The following is a 12,656-nucleotide window of genomic DNA, read 5'->3' on the forward strand; positions in this document are numbered from 1 at the left end:
TGGGTGCTCTGGTTTCCTCTCACGGTCCAAAGATGTGCAGGTTAGGTGAATTGGCCATGCTAAATTGCTCGTAGTGTTTGGTGTATTAGTCAAGGGTGAATGTAGGGGAATGGGTCTGAGTGGGTTGCTCTTCGGAGGGTTGGTGTGGACTTGTTGGGCCAAAGGGCCTGTTTCCACACTCTAATGAATCTAATCTAATAAAAGGTTAAAAAGCTCTCATTAGATAAACCAGGGACTGATGAACTCTTATGACACTTCAGAATCCAGTTGAGCAGAGTTTTCAGTGTCTCCAGTAGAATAACCCCTCTTCAGAAGAACATTCCTGAGCTTTACGTTGAAAATAATTATTTCTGCAGCAAATATTTGGTTATGATGATTGGCCTCAGACACCATGTTCTACAAAAGGTTAACTAAGCTAACTAGGGAACACCTTGGTGAGTTTGTTAGAACGAAGAAAGAGCAACACTGTTTCTGCTTATCTTGTGTCCTGAAACGTTTTGTCCACAAACTATGGAGTTACTGTTTTTCTACTGGTCTAAATTGTTCAGTGAACATGGAGTAAACATAACCCCAGTGGCAAATGTGATTGTCCAGTAGGATCTCAAATTTAATCCCCAATTATTGTTGCTAAAAATTATGATGCATCAATGTCCCTAGTTAGAGTTCCTAGTTAGCCAAGGCTTCCAATTTATATTATCCTGTGATTAGCATTCCAGGTGTCTCTTTGAGTCTTAAGAATAAGGACTGACTGTGAAATTTTAGAGGTTAACTAGCCTGGTTATGCTTCACTATTTAGATCGGTCTATCTTTTCAGAATAAACAGTTGAGCATCTGTAGACATTTGGTGCTTTTGGAGCTCAAATTAATTAAGATGTTATACCTTTGGGAGAGAGAGAAAGTGTTCAAAAATTGAAGTTTAAAAATATGAAAGAAGGCTGTCTCCTTGGGTCTTATATGATATTTATCTTTTCAGGGTCTCACTAATGCTCGTGTCAAAGAGATTCTTCTTCGTGATGGTCCAAATGCACTAACACCTCCGCCCACTACTCCTGAGTGGGTAAAGTTCTGTCGGCAGCTTTTTGGTGGCTTTTCAATCCTTCTGTGGATTGGTGCAGTTCTTTGCTTTCTATTATATACCATTCAAGCTGCAACAGAGGATGAGCCAGCAAATGATAATGTAAGTAAGACTATTTTCCTCACTATAGTTGAGATTATGCTGTAAACATGATGTTGTCATCTTGGTGTGGTATTTCTCTTTCATGTGTATCTTGTGATTTTTGCAGTTATACTTGGGAGTTGTATTGTCTACCGTGGTCATAGTAACTAGCTGTTTCTCATATTACCAAGAGGCTAAGAGCTCAAAAATTATGGACTCGTTCAAGAACATGGTGCCCCAGGTGGGTAGTACCTAAGATCCAATAAAACATGGGATATTTGTATGAAAAATATGTATTGTTATAACTGCAGTGACATTTTGATTCTCTGTTCTCTAGCAAGCCCTCGTTATCCGAGAAGGTGAGAAGAATACTATCAATGCTGAGCAGGTAGTTGCTGGAGATCTGGTGGAGGTAAAAGGTGGTGACAGGATCCCTGCAGACTTGCGAATTATCTCATCACATGGTTGCAAGGTGTGTATGGTTAGTGCGACGGATAATCATCTTGTCCCATCACTTCCCTCTTACAGTAATCGCATTAATGAAGTAAGTCTGGCTACAAGAAACTAGAGTTTGGTCTGAGTTCTTTAAAATGGAAGGGACTATCACTGGAACAAGCTTACCAAATTTGAAGTGGTCTCTAGGCCAGTCATTTTACAATAAATTAGAGGCTAATGTATGCAGTCTGTGTATATCCTGTATTTAGCTGTGTTCTGATTAACATGGTAAACTTACTAAGCATCTTTAATTATTCCCAGTTCAGTTATGTACTCTAGGTTTTCTTTGAAAAGAGCAGGGGATAAAAATTTGCCCTTGAAGTGAACTTAGAATTGCAGTTAGCAAGCAGTTGTACAAAAGCCATTATGATCTTACCCAAAAATAAAGGCATTTTTATGCGTTTAGGTGGACAATTCCTCATTGACTGGAGAATCTGAGCCTCAAACTCGATCGCCTGATTTTACCAGTGAAAACCCCCTGGAGACACGAAACATTGTCTTTTTCTCCACCAACTGTGTTGAAGGTATAAGTAATTTTCATTTGTTAGTAATGAGTGTTAAAGTAATGAAAGTCAAACTGCATTTCAGCTATATTGAGACCCAAGCATATAATCGGACTGCTGTAATGCTATACCAAGGGAGTTTTTCGTTTGTGGGATATGGGTCGTCAGCAATTATTGCCCAGAAGGCAGTTCAGAATCAACCACGTTTTGGTGTGGGTCTGGAGTCATAAGTAAAACAGATCAGGTAGGGATGGCAAATTTCCTTAGCTACAGGACATTAGTGAGCCAGATGTGTAATTAACATCATTCAACAGTTCTTACATATTTCCATTAAACTAGCTTTTTATTCCAGTTCTTTTAATTGAATTAAAGTTCCACTATCTGCCAGGGTGGGATTTTAAGCCATGTGCTTGAATATTAACCTAGATTCCAGTCCAATGACCTTACTACTATGCCAACAACCCATTTAGTACTGCATACACTTTGGTAGATCACTTGAGATTGGCACAAAAACTCCAAGACATTTCTTAGCTCTTGGGGTTCTCTCTGTCCTAGCCACCTTTTATCCTTCAATCGGTTTCATTACAAAGATCTGTCATTTTTCACTGCTGGTCTTGGTGGGCAGTCCAATAGTGATGCATTCATTAAATTGAATTTGCAGCATTTCGAACTTCTCTTGGACTTGACAGGTATTATGCACGAGTTTTCTTTTCATAAAATAGTGATGTTAGACTGCTTGTTTACATAGGTACTGCTCGTGGTATTGTCATCAATACGGGTGACCGCACTGTCATGGGTAGGATTGCAACGTTAGCATCTGGGCTGGAGGTGGGGCGAACTCCAATTGCTATTGAGATCGAACATTTCATCCACATCATCACTGGAGTGGCTGTCTTCCTTGGAGTGACCTTCTTCATTCTCTCCCTCATCCTTGGATACACCTGGCTTGAAGCAGTCATCTTCTTGATTGGAATCATTGTTGCCAATGTGCCAGAAGGCTTGCTTGCTACTGTCACGGTATGTCAAGGATGGGATCTATTGGAGTGGATTTTCTATCCATTTTAAAACTTAAATGATTTCAGTAATTGTAAAGTACAACTCTTTTGGAAGAAATAGGCAAATTAGTAGAGAAAGGATTTCCATCCAAAGTGAATAAAAAGTCTAGCTGTTTTATTCTTTTTAAAAACATTTTGGAGACTTACTGAAGAGCTTTTACTAAAAGGATGAGGGAGATTGGGCTTTTGTTCAGAGCAAGAGGTAAATGATTTCACTTACAGACACATTAGTGAATATATCATGACACTAGCAGTCTGCAGAATTTACTCATATCAATTATGTCCCTTCAGGTGTGCCTAACTCTGACTGCCAAACGTATGGCACGGAAAAACTGCCTGGTTAAGAATCTTGAAGCTGTGGAAACCCTAGGGTCAACCTCCACTATCTGCTCTGACAAGACTGGAACACTAACACAGAATCGAATGACAGTGGCTCACATGTGGTTTGATAACCAGATCCACGAAGCTGATACTACTGAAAACCAGTCTGGTTAGAAGAATAGTTTTTTTTTACTGTATTTCAAATCTCAGATTTTTCTGGCTGCATTCCTTTTGGTAATGAGAGTTCTGATATGAGGTTGTAGGCTTCCTTATTAAATCTCCATGAGATAAGTAGGTTCAGATACCTATTGATAAGGCATCTGCATTATTTCCAGGAATTGTCAGTAGCTTTGAGTCTTACCAATTGCTACCTGTTTGAGTTCTTAGTATCTTCCAAAGTTTTGCAGTGTGGACTGAAAATTATCCAGCATTAGCAGTCATGTCAAATAAGAATGACCACTTCATCAAAATAAGTAGTCTGACACGTTGACATAGCGATTACGTAATGCATGGGAAGCTTGCAGACATTTAGCATTCGGTAAAGCTGAGTTCAGTACCTTTTCCTTTTCTCTACAACCTGGATAAGCATGTGAACTAACTGGGCAGATCAGCCTAGAGACTACCTCATTGGCTTGTTCCTTAAATGACTCATCTCAGCACTGTACTTATACATTAAAAATTAAAAGTTGCGTAAGCTGAAATGACACAAACCTTTCTTAATTGAACTTTTCTAAGTTGAAGTCTGGAATCACCAAAACCTAACTACCTGTGCCTGCCTTTTTATAGGTGCTGCTTTTGATAAGTCTTCACCCACTTGGTCTGCACTGTCCCGTATTGCTGCTTTGTGCAACCGTGCTGTTTTCCACGCAGGACAAGAAAATCAACCAATCTTAAAGGTGAATTTAATTGAGACACATGAATTCCATTAGTTTCAAAGTGTGCCCTCAACTGTGGAAATGCCATGGTTGCAGCAAAGTGCAATTTAAATTTGGGCACAGTTTATCAGGTTCCATTTAGAGGTGATGGTCAAGTATCTAGCATGCATAATAGTACATCTTTTAAAGAGGATCTTAGTTTACTTGATTACTTTTAAACTGTTCTGAACATTCATATTAGTGGTTAATACATCTTTAAAACAAATAGCTTTCTGTGCATGGTCCCAAAATGCAGTCTTCTGATTTCACTCCAGCTCTTAAGCTGCATTTCCAATACTGTTTGGTAGCAGCATAGACTACTCCTTTTAAACTGATCATTTTCAGTAGCAGACTTGCAGACTCTTTAATCAGTATTGTGCCATTGTGATAAGAATCAGTTTGTGCAGCATAAATGCCACTTAAGTGGTATAAAGGGACCATTAGGATTTGCAGGTTGTTTTATTCTAGATTGTTTGTTCTTGGTGTAATGTTGTGCATGTTTGCGTTTTATGTAGTTGGGTAATAAACTTGTGGAGGTGGATAGTTAAATTGTGAGAAGTATATCCATAAACACATGGTGAAATCATTTTAATGTACAGATGCACTTCAGTTTGAATAATGAGAACTGCTTGAAAGAAAACTTGAGTACTGTGTTGGTGGTTTTGTTTTTGCCCACTGAGTGCAGATATTGGGTCTGGGATGTTAAATCAGCTATAATAATTGTATTTCTGTTTTCATGTAGCGAACTGTTGCTGGAGATGCCTCTGAATCTGCTCTTCTGAAGTGTATTGAACTATGCTGTGGATCGGTTCAGCAAATGAGGGAGCAAAATCCGAAGATTGTGGAAATTCCATTCAACTCCACCAATAAATATCAGGTAACAAGAAAATTTGACATGTTTGAGAATTAGTTTTGGGGAAGCCCAGAAACCAGATGAATGCTCATTAGAAGGGAGCAAATTAAAGTTTGCAACCTTGTAGCAGTAGTTGCTGATTGTAGGAAAAAAACAATCTGAATGCTAAAAATCATCTTTCCAGCAGCACTGAATTGTGTATGGTGGTGGATGATAGCTTCTCCTACCCAGAGTTAATGCCAACACAAATTAAGTTTCAGAATTCAAGTAAAAGCATGTATTGCTGGGCTATCCTGTAGTTATCAATAATTAAGATGGCCCAGTGAGCAGAAAATACGGTCAGTTTTCTTTTAAAATAACTTTGCAACCCAATTTTATTCAGAGGTGTAATCTTTCCATGATTCTCATGAGACTAATTCACAATTGTGTACAATAATAGAGGGAAGAGCCAAGTTTGATTTTAATTTATTCTTTGTTCTGTTTTCCTGTTCCAGAAGCTTGTAAACATTTGTCTGATATGATTAAGTACATCCCATAATCTGGTTATTGTGATTTTCCTTAAGTGATTTAACAGATGTGTTTTAGAAACGTTCCTGACTCTTCCTAAGTTTCAGTAACTTTTCCTTCAGCTATCTATCCATAAAAATGAAAAATCCAGTGAAAGCCACTACCTTTTGGTAATGAAAGGAGCACCTGAACGGATACTGGATCGTTGTTCCACCATCCTCCTTAACGGTGAAGAACAGCCATTGAATGAGGAAGTGAAAGAGGCATTCCAGAATGCTTACTTGGAGCTAGGTGGCTTGGGAGAACGTGTGCTAGGTACGGAATGGGGATTGCATCAGGGTAATGGCGCAAATGCATTAAGCAATTGAAAGCTAAACTGCAAGTGTCTATTGATTATAAAGCAGAAAAGAAACGTAATTAATTCTTTTAAATGTTCTTGAAAAGGTAATTTGCAGCTGTCTTCAATGTTTACTTGGTTAAGGCAGTGTGTAACAAACCACATCAACGCAGTTACTGATTTAATTCCTACTGTGTTGAGTTAACTGATCAGTAATAAGATTTGGGTTTGTGACATTTGATTTCAAACATCAAGCCAGAGAGGAAAATTGCCAGAAAATCAGTCCAATTTCAAAACAGTTTTTTTTAAAGACATTAGAATCTTTTAATTCAACATGTATTGGAGTTTTACTTGACATGGGGTAAATATGCAGGCATCAGGTTTTGCGGCTTTTTGAAATATCACAAATTGTCAGCAGTTATGCACCAGGATCTTTTACTTTGGATTAACAAATCTCTAAATTGAAAGTGTAAAAGACCTAACTGCCAACAGGAGAAACTTTAGTTCTGTCTGAGATGGATTGCAATCCATATTCTAGCACAACAATTTTGATGTTTTCTACCAGCTCCTAACTTGCAATTTGCTAAAAGAAATCTTAAATTAAACTTGAAGATATTAGTTTGACATAGTTAAGTGTAGTGTTCCCTGCTGAATCTTTCATCACTCTTGTAGGGTTCTGCCATCTTGCACTGTCTAATGACACATATACAGAAGGATATGAATTTGATGCAGATGACCCCAATTTCCCTCTGACTGATCTGTGCTTTGTTGGACTCATGTCTATGATTGATCCACCTCGTGCTGCTGTACCAGATGCTGTTGGCAAATGCAGAAGTGCTGGGATCAAGGTAAAATGAATGATTTGACATGCAAAGTGTTTGAAACTAATTTTAGTGATTTTATAAATTTTCATAAAATGGAAGTAGATTTTTAAGACATCTAACCCGAAAGAGGTTAAAAAACATCTGAAGTTTAACTCATAAATCTCGGATACTACTTTGTGATGTCAGCCACACCTTTGCTCCCTTTTTTGAATATTAGTTTGTGCATTTACTGCACAAACTGGTAACTTGTTTCTGAGGTCAGTGGCCCTGCAAAAAAGAAAAGCTGACATTAATCTAGTTCAATGTTTGCATAATCTATACATTTCTCCTGGTCTTCTCTCATTTCTAATTTAAACATATTCCTGGGCATGGGCTGATCTCTTTATCATTTAACAATCTTTATAGTTCCCTAGCATTTAAACATGTTTTAGCAAGGCAAACACAACACCAGTCCCAAATTTTAGGGGTGTAATGCATTGACATGTCTTGTATGAAAGGCCAAACACAAAAACAGTATTGTAAATAAGGCTGAAGAAAGGAAAATAGGCTTTATTGCTTTATTTTGGCTTATCTAATAGTCCATTTACTATAGATTCTTTGTTTTGGTCATGTACGTTCAAACAATGTTCTCTAACATTCAGATCGTTTTGTCCATAAACTTTAGTTCTTGAGCCAGTATATTGTATCTATTGTTGACGTTAGCCGACCCAACAGGCATAATATTGCATTTAGCTATATTAAACAACGTGTCAAACAGCTGCTCGTTTTCAACTCTATATTGAAATCTGATTTCAATTATTTCTTCAAAGTTTAAGTTCTTGAGATCATTGAGCTAGTGGCAGTTCTCCTAAAGCCGAATTACTGCCACATTATTTTGAGCAAAGATTGAGGGATATATGTTCACATTCCAAAGACTGCAGGGTGACCACTCTACACAAAGCCAATGTCAATGATGACTACTTACAAGAATACAATCAACTCCTTAATCTGCTCTTCACTTCCCCACAACTTGAATAGTTCATTGTGTGGCGCCTGATCAAAATGTCTTGAGATTTCTATAAATAGCTGCAATTGTCTCTGAGCGAGAATGTGGAGTTAGGATCTTTTGAGATGTCATTTTCTTTGTTTATGACTCTTATTTTGAATTTGTAATTCAAAGGTTATCATGGTAACTGGGGATCATCCAATCACAGCTAAGGCTATTGCTAAGGGTGTGGGTATCATCTCTGAAGGAAATGAGACCATTGAAGACATTGCTGCTCGATTGAACATTCCCAGTAGTCAGGTTAATCCCAGGTAAGCAGAGTATGAAATCCCCTTCTTGGTTCACTGTTTTTGGGGCTGTTTGTAATAGTTTGTCGTAACATTGACTGACATTAACTATCTCAGAACTGGATAGATTTCGGACCTAGATTCCTTGAGGTTGTCTTTAGTGAGAGCCACTGATGGAGATCGTTACCAGTGTTTTTAATTCATTATAACTCCTCCAATGACTTTTCAAAGGCACAGTAACTGGACCCAACAGATCATAAGCTTTGATTCTTGGCATTTGTTGTGAGTTAGCTGACTTCTGTGTCGCAGAGCTAAAGAAAAGGCTGGGCCCTTTCTCCAGCTGGATATTTTAAAATCGAGCAGTATTGCTTGAAATTGCTGTTCTATAATCCCCTATTGGGAGGATGGTGGGTGAGTTAAAAGATAATTGCAACTATATTTAAATATGAATGATAATCACTAATTATTTCTGTAAGTATTGCAGTTTTTCTGAGGTTCATCTTGTGCTTTGTGATACAGGGATGCCAAAGCTTGTGTTGTTCATGGTTCAGAACTTAAAGATCTAACCGCAGAGCAATTGGATGAAATCTTACACCATCATACAGAGATAGTCTTTGCTCGAACCTCTCCCCAGCAGAAACTGATTATTGTGGAAGGCTGTCAGCGACAGGTAGGAAATGGTTGCACTTGTAAACGTGGTGCAGATGCCTTCCCATTCTTCAAATAACCTGTTTAAGATATGATATTGCAGTTAACAAAGAGACCGAATGAGAGATTTGCATTTACATTATATTTACATTTTGAGCATTATTTTGCAGATTGCAGGATTTACTCAAATCTAAATTTATGATGAGTGCTGAATTCTAGATCTTGTTCCTTGATCTCACCTCTGTGGCAGAACTTCTGCCTGCAGCATAAACAAGCCTCCCATTTTGATGCATTTTCCAATCAGAGTCATTTTATATTATGTCAAATGAGATTCTCAATATTTACTGAAGAGTGGGTCCTGTAAATAGCCTCAGAATAGATCACACAGGCTGCATTATGCTCAGTCAGCAGCTTCTAAGGTGTGAGTAAAACTTCAATTTGTCTATGGAGGGTTTATTGCACAAATTCTTTTTTTTAAAAAAGTACTCCTCTTTCAACTAACCATGTGCAGCAGTACATGTGAGCTAGATGCCCTCCTTGTCCAGTGTTATTCCAGTAAATGTCACAAAATGCATGAAAATTCCATATTCTTGAATATTATCCAGTTGATTGCTATGTAGCAGAGATCAAACGATTCTGAGATTTTCTCGACTGCTGTATTTTGGTGTTTTTTGGAAGGTATGTTTTGGTTTTCAGAGACCTGAGATCTGCAGATTTAAGTTAGAATTGTTCATCAAGCAGGAGTTTGCAAACTTGCTGTATAACTCCATTAAAGAATACTAAAGAAATTAGAAACTTTGGCACACAGCCAAGGGTCTAACAACAATGAAAGGATTTTGCATTATTCACCCCACGTTTGCAAAATCCCCATTGTTGACCACAATGCTTGCTTGATAAAGCAAGCCCCAGTTCTAGAAGGTTAGGCTTTTCTGGATCAACTGGACTTTTTCAGCCCATTAAACAAATTTTAAAAATAGAATCAACTGTGACTAGTTGAAGCTTGTACACAGATTTTTCTTTTGAAGCAACAACATTAAAGAAAAAGGCTAGGGGCCACAATTTTTTCCTCCCTCTATCCCAGATCTCTCAATACTGGAATTAAAGTTTATTGGACAATTGTAAAAGAGGAAGGAAGATATTGGAAAGTATTTTTTATTTTGTTGGTTATTTTCCAGCAACCATTTAAAAATTTGAAACCCTGATTCAGAGGGTTTCAAAAGAACAAAGATTCCCTTTTAAAAGGAAATAACCTAAGCTGAAAATGTGAAAGTGAGCACTGCAGCCTGTTGATGACCTCACCTCCTATTCTGCCTTGCCCTAAAAGGCCTCTTCCAATTCTTCCTCTCCTCTTTCACCATTTTGTTTCCTCCCCCATCTCGATAGCATTGCCTTTGTCTCAGCCATACAGCCAGAACTGGCTTCACCTCCACTAGATCGGCTACAACCTTGTGACACCTCTATCTCCTTTTGCTCTCCTCCAATTACAGGTTCTTTCCCTCAATGGAGGCTTCTCCAATAATAGATTCCTTTCTGCTGCTGAAGGAGGGCAACAAGATTGTAATTGGTCGAGGGAAACCTATACCTTTAGGATCCAAAGCAGCCTGTATGAGAGAGAATCTGTGATTGGAGGAGCAACTACTCTCTGATTCTGTCTCGCCCCACCCCCTGATTCTGCAGTCAACTCACAATCAGCAGCGCTTTATATAATGTTCTGGATTCTTTCTTATATACACCTGAGGATAGATGGAGACTCTGTTTAATGCCTCATCCAAAAGATGGTTTCTCCTGAGAGCGCACAAATGACAACATACCAAAGAAAAGTTTTTTAATTTATATAGCGCCTTTTACTGCAGGAAGTATTAGGTGACTTCATAGTGAATTAAAGTGACTACAGGTCAAAAGTATTTATTATGATGCAGGAAATGTGCGATATGGATTGTTGTTGATGACTAGACTGTTTCTGTGCAGCTTACTGGGAGAAACTATTGGACTGGATATTTCTTCAAAATACTGCCTTTTACATAGACTTGAGAGAATATTGCAGGACCTTAGTTTAGCATCCTACCCAAAAAGAGTTGCCTATGACAGCTCAGCTAGCACTACCTCCGTAATGGTGAAATACATCCTTGGTTTTTTTTTAAAGAGTTCAGATCCTGTCCTGGAGTAGGACTTGCAACCTTGCAACTCAAGCGCAATTGAAATGAGCCAGGGCTGATAGATTGATAATGTTTTAATTTCACGTCTTGCAGGGTGCCATTGTAGCTGTGACAGGTGATGGAGTGAATGACTCTCCTGCCCTGAAGAAGGCTGATATTGGAGTTGCTATGGGTATTGCTGGTTCTGATGTATCCAAACAAGCTGCTGACATGATCCTGCTAGATGATAACTTTGCTTCCATTGTCACTGGTGTAGAAGAAGGTGAGGGTAATATTTTGAACACATGGTAACATCTGTGTTTGGGCTATCTCAATTTCTAATAAAAATGGAAAATGCTAGAAGTTTAGAGCATATAAAGTTAGCATTTCGAAAGAACATTTACTTAGTAATTTCCATTTTTCAGATTTGTACTTATCCCCTTTAATTCTGCTGTTACCACATAGATGCTATTTGTCCTACTTGAGTAGAAATCAGCTAAATGGAAAGTTTATTACCCAATCAGATTCCAAGTTGCAGTTGGCTGTTTAAAAAAAAAATCATGCTTCATTGAAGAAGGCTGCAGCTCAATTAGCAGGGTTTTAGCTCCTCCTTTGTGTTCAGTAATCCTAAAACAAAAAGCATGTATGTGGTGATATAACCAGAATAATATTGATTCATCTGTGATGCTTCAGTAACTTATTGACACTTAGCTGTGCAGCCTAAAATTCTGAAGGTTTACTGCCAGTTTTGTTCATGTATTCCTGCATAATATATCGTCTTGAGATGAAGGATAAGGGTAGACGGTTGTAAGAGAAAGCAATGACACCTTTGTTTTAATAGGACAAAGAGTGCTATAAGTATATTCCTTAAGTAATTTTGAAGAATATTCAGTCAAGTTCCATCTTGAGCTGAATATTACCTGTGTATTTTTTTGAAATCCCATCTTGCTGTGAAGACTTTTTTTAATTTTGTAACCTTAGTTTGTACAGGAGTTATTTTAATTCTCCAAATTGTAATCTGATCTCTCTGTAGGTCGCCTGATTTTTGATAATCTAAAAAAATCCATCGCTTACACTTTAACTAGCAATATCCCTGAAATCACACCTTTTCTGGTTTTCATTATTGCAAACGTCCCACTGCCACTTGGAACTGTTACAATCCTCTGCATCGACCTGGGTACTGACATGGTGAGTCTCCATTTCACTTTCTCTTGTATTTATTTTATGTAGATAGATATTTAAGATTCCGTGACACGCTGATACTTTCTTCTTCACCCAATGGCTGTCCTCACCTCAGACTATTTATTGCTCATTTTACCCAGTCATAAGAGGATGACTCATTAACTATTTCTGTGCTGTCCATTGCAGGTTCCTGCCATTTCACTTGCTTATGAACAGGCTGAAAGTGACATAATGAAGAGGCAACCACGCAATCCCAAAACAGACAAACTGGTGAATGAGCGATTGATTAGTATGGCTTATGGACAGATTGGTGAGTGATAGTCTTTTTTGATCATTTTATTTTTTTTCGACTTCCACTATATTGAAAAGTATGCCAATACTGTTCACAAGATTTAAAGCTTTTTAACTAGTTTGTTGAAGCCTATTCAAAAAAATAGTAAAATTCAAAGTTCCA

General features: G+C 38.0%; 1 protein-coding gene across 1 annotated transcript in view; it reads left to right on the top strand.

Annotated features, from left to right (window-relative positions):
- The window catches only part of LOC122547989 (sodium/potassium-transporting ATPase subunit alpha), a 35,841-nt gene extending 23,301 nt beyond the window's left edge, over positions 1–12,540 (top strand). The window contains exons 4-18 of the mRNA XM_043686543.1: positions 974–1,177; positions 1,284–1,397; positions 1,494–1,628; positions 2,058–2,175; positions 2,903–3,171; positions 3,501–3,699; positions 4,317–4,426; positions 5,187–5,321; positions 5,927–6,119; positions 6,814–6,989; positions 8,125–8,261; positions 8,757–8,907; positions 11,135–11,303; positions 12,054–12,208; positions 12,389–12,540. Coding sequence (XP_043542478.1) covers positions 974–1,177; positions 1,284–1,397; positions 1,494–1,628; positions 2,058–2,175; positions 2,903–3,171; positions 3,501–3,699; positions 4,317–4,426; positions 5,187–5,321; positions 5,927–6,119; positions 6,814–6,989; positions 8,125–8,261; positions 8,757–8,907; positions 11,135–11,303; positions 12,054–12,208; positions 12,389–12,520 — 2,397 coding nt within the window. The 3' untranslated portion in view covers positions 12,521–12,540. The remainder of the gene's footprint in view (positions 1–973; positions 1,178–1,283; positions 1,398–1,493; positions 1,629–2,057; positions 2,176–2,902; positions 3,172–3,500; positions 3,700–4,316; positions 4,427–5,186; positions 5,322–5,926; positions 6,120–6,813; positions 6,990–8,124; positions 8,262–8,756; positions 8,908–11,134; positions 11,304–12,053; positions 12,209–12,388) is intronic.
- Positions 12,541–12,656: the final 116 nt, after the last annotated feature.

This window comes from Chiloscyllium plagiosum, unplaced genomic scaffold, assembly GCF_004010195.1.
Source record: "Chiloscyllium plagiosum isolate BGI_BamShark_2017 unplaced genomic scaffold, ASM401019v2 scaf_10905, whole genome shotgun sequence".
In the NCBI taxonomy this organism is placed as follows: domain Eukaryota; kingdom Metazoa; phylum Chordata; class Chondrichthyes; order Orectolobiformes; family Hemiscylliidae; genus Chiloscyllium; species Chiloscyllium plagiosum.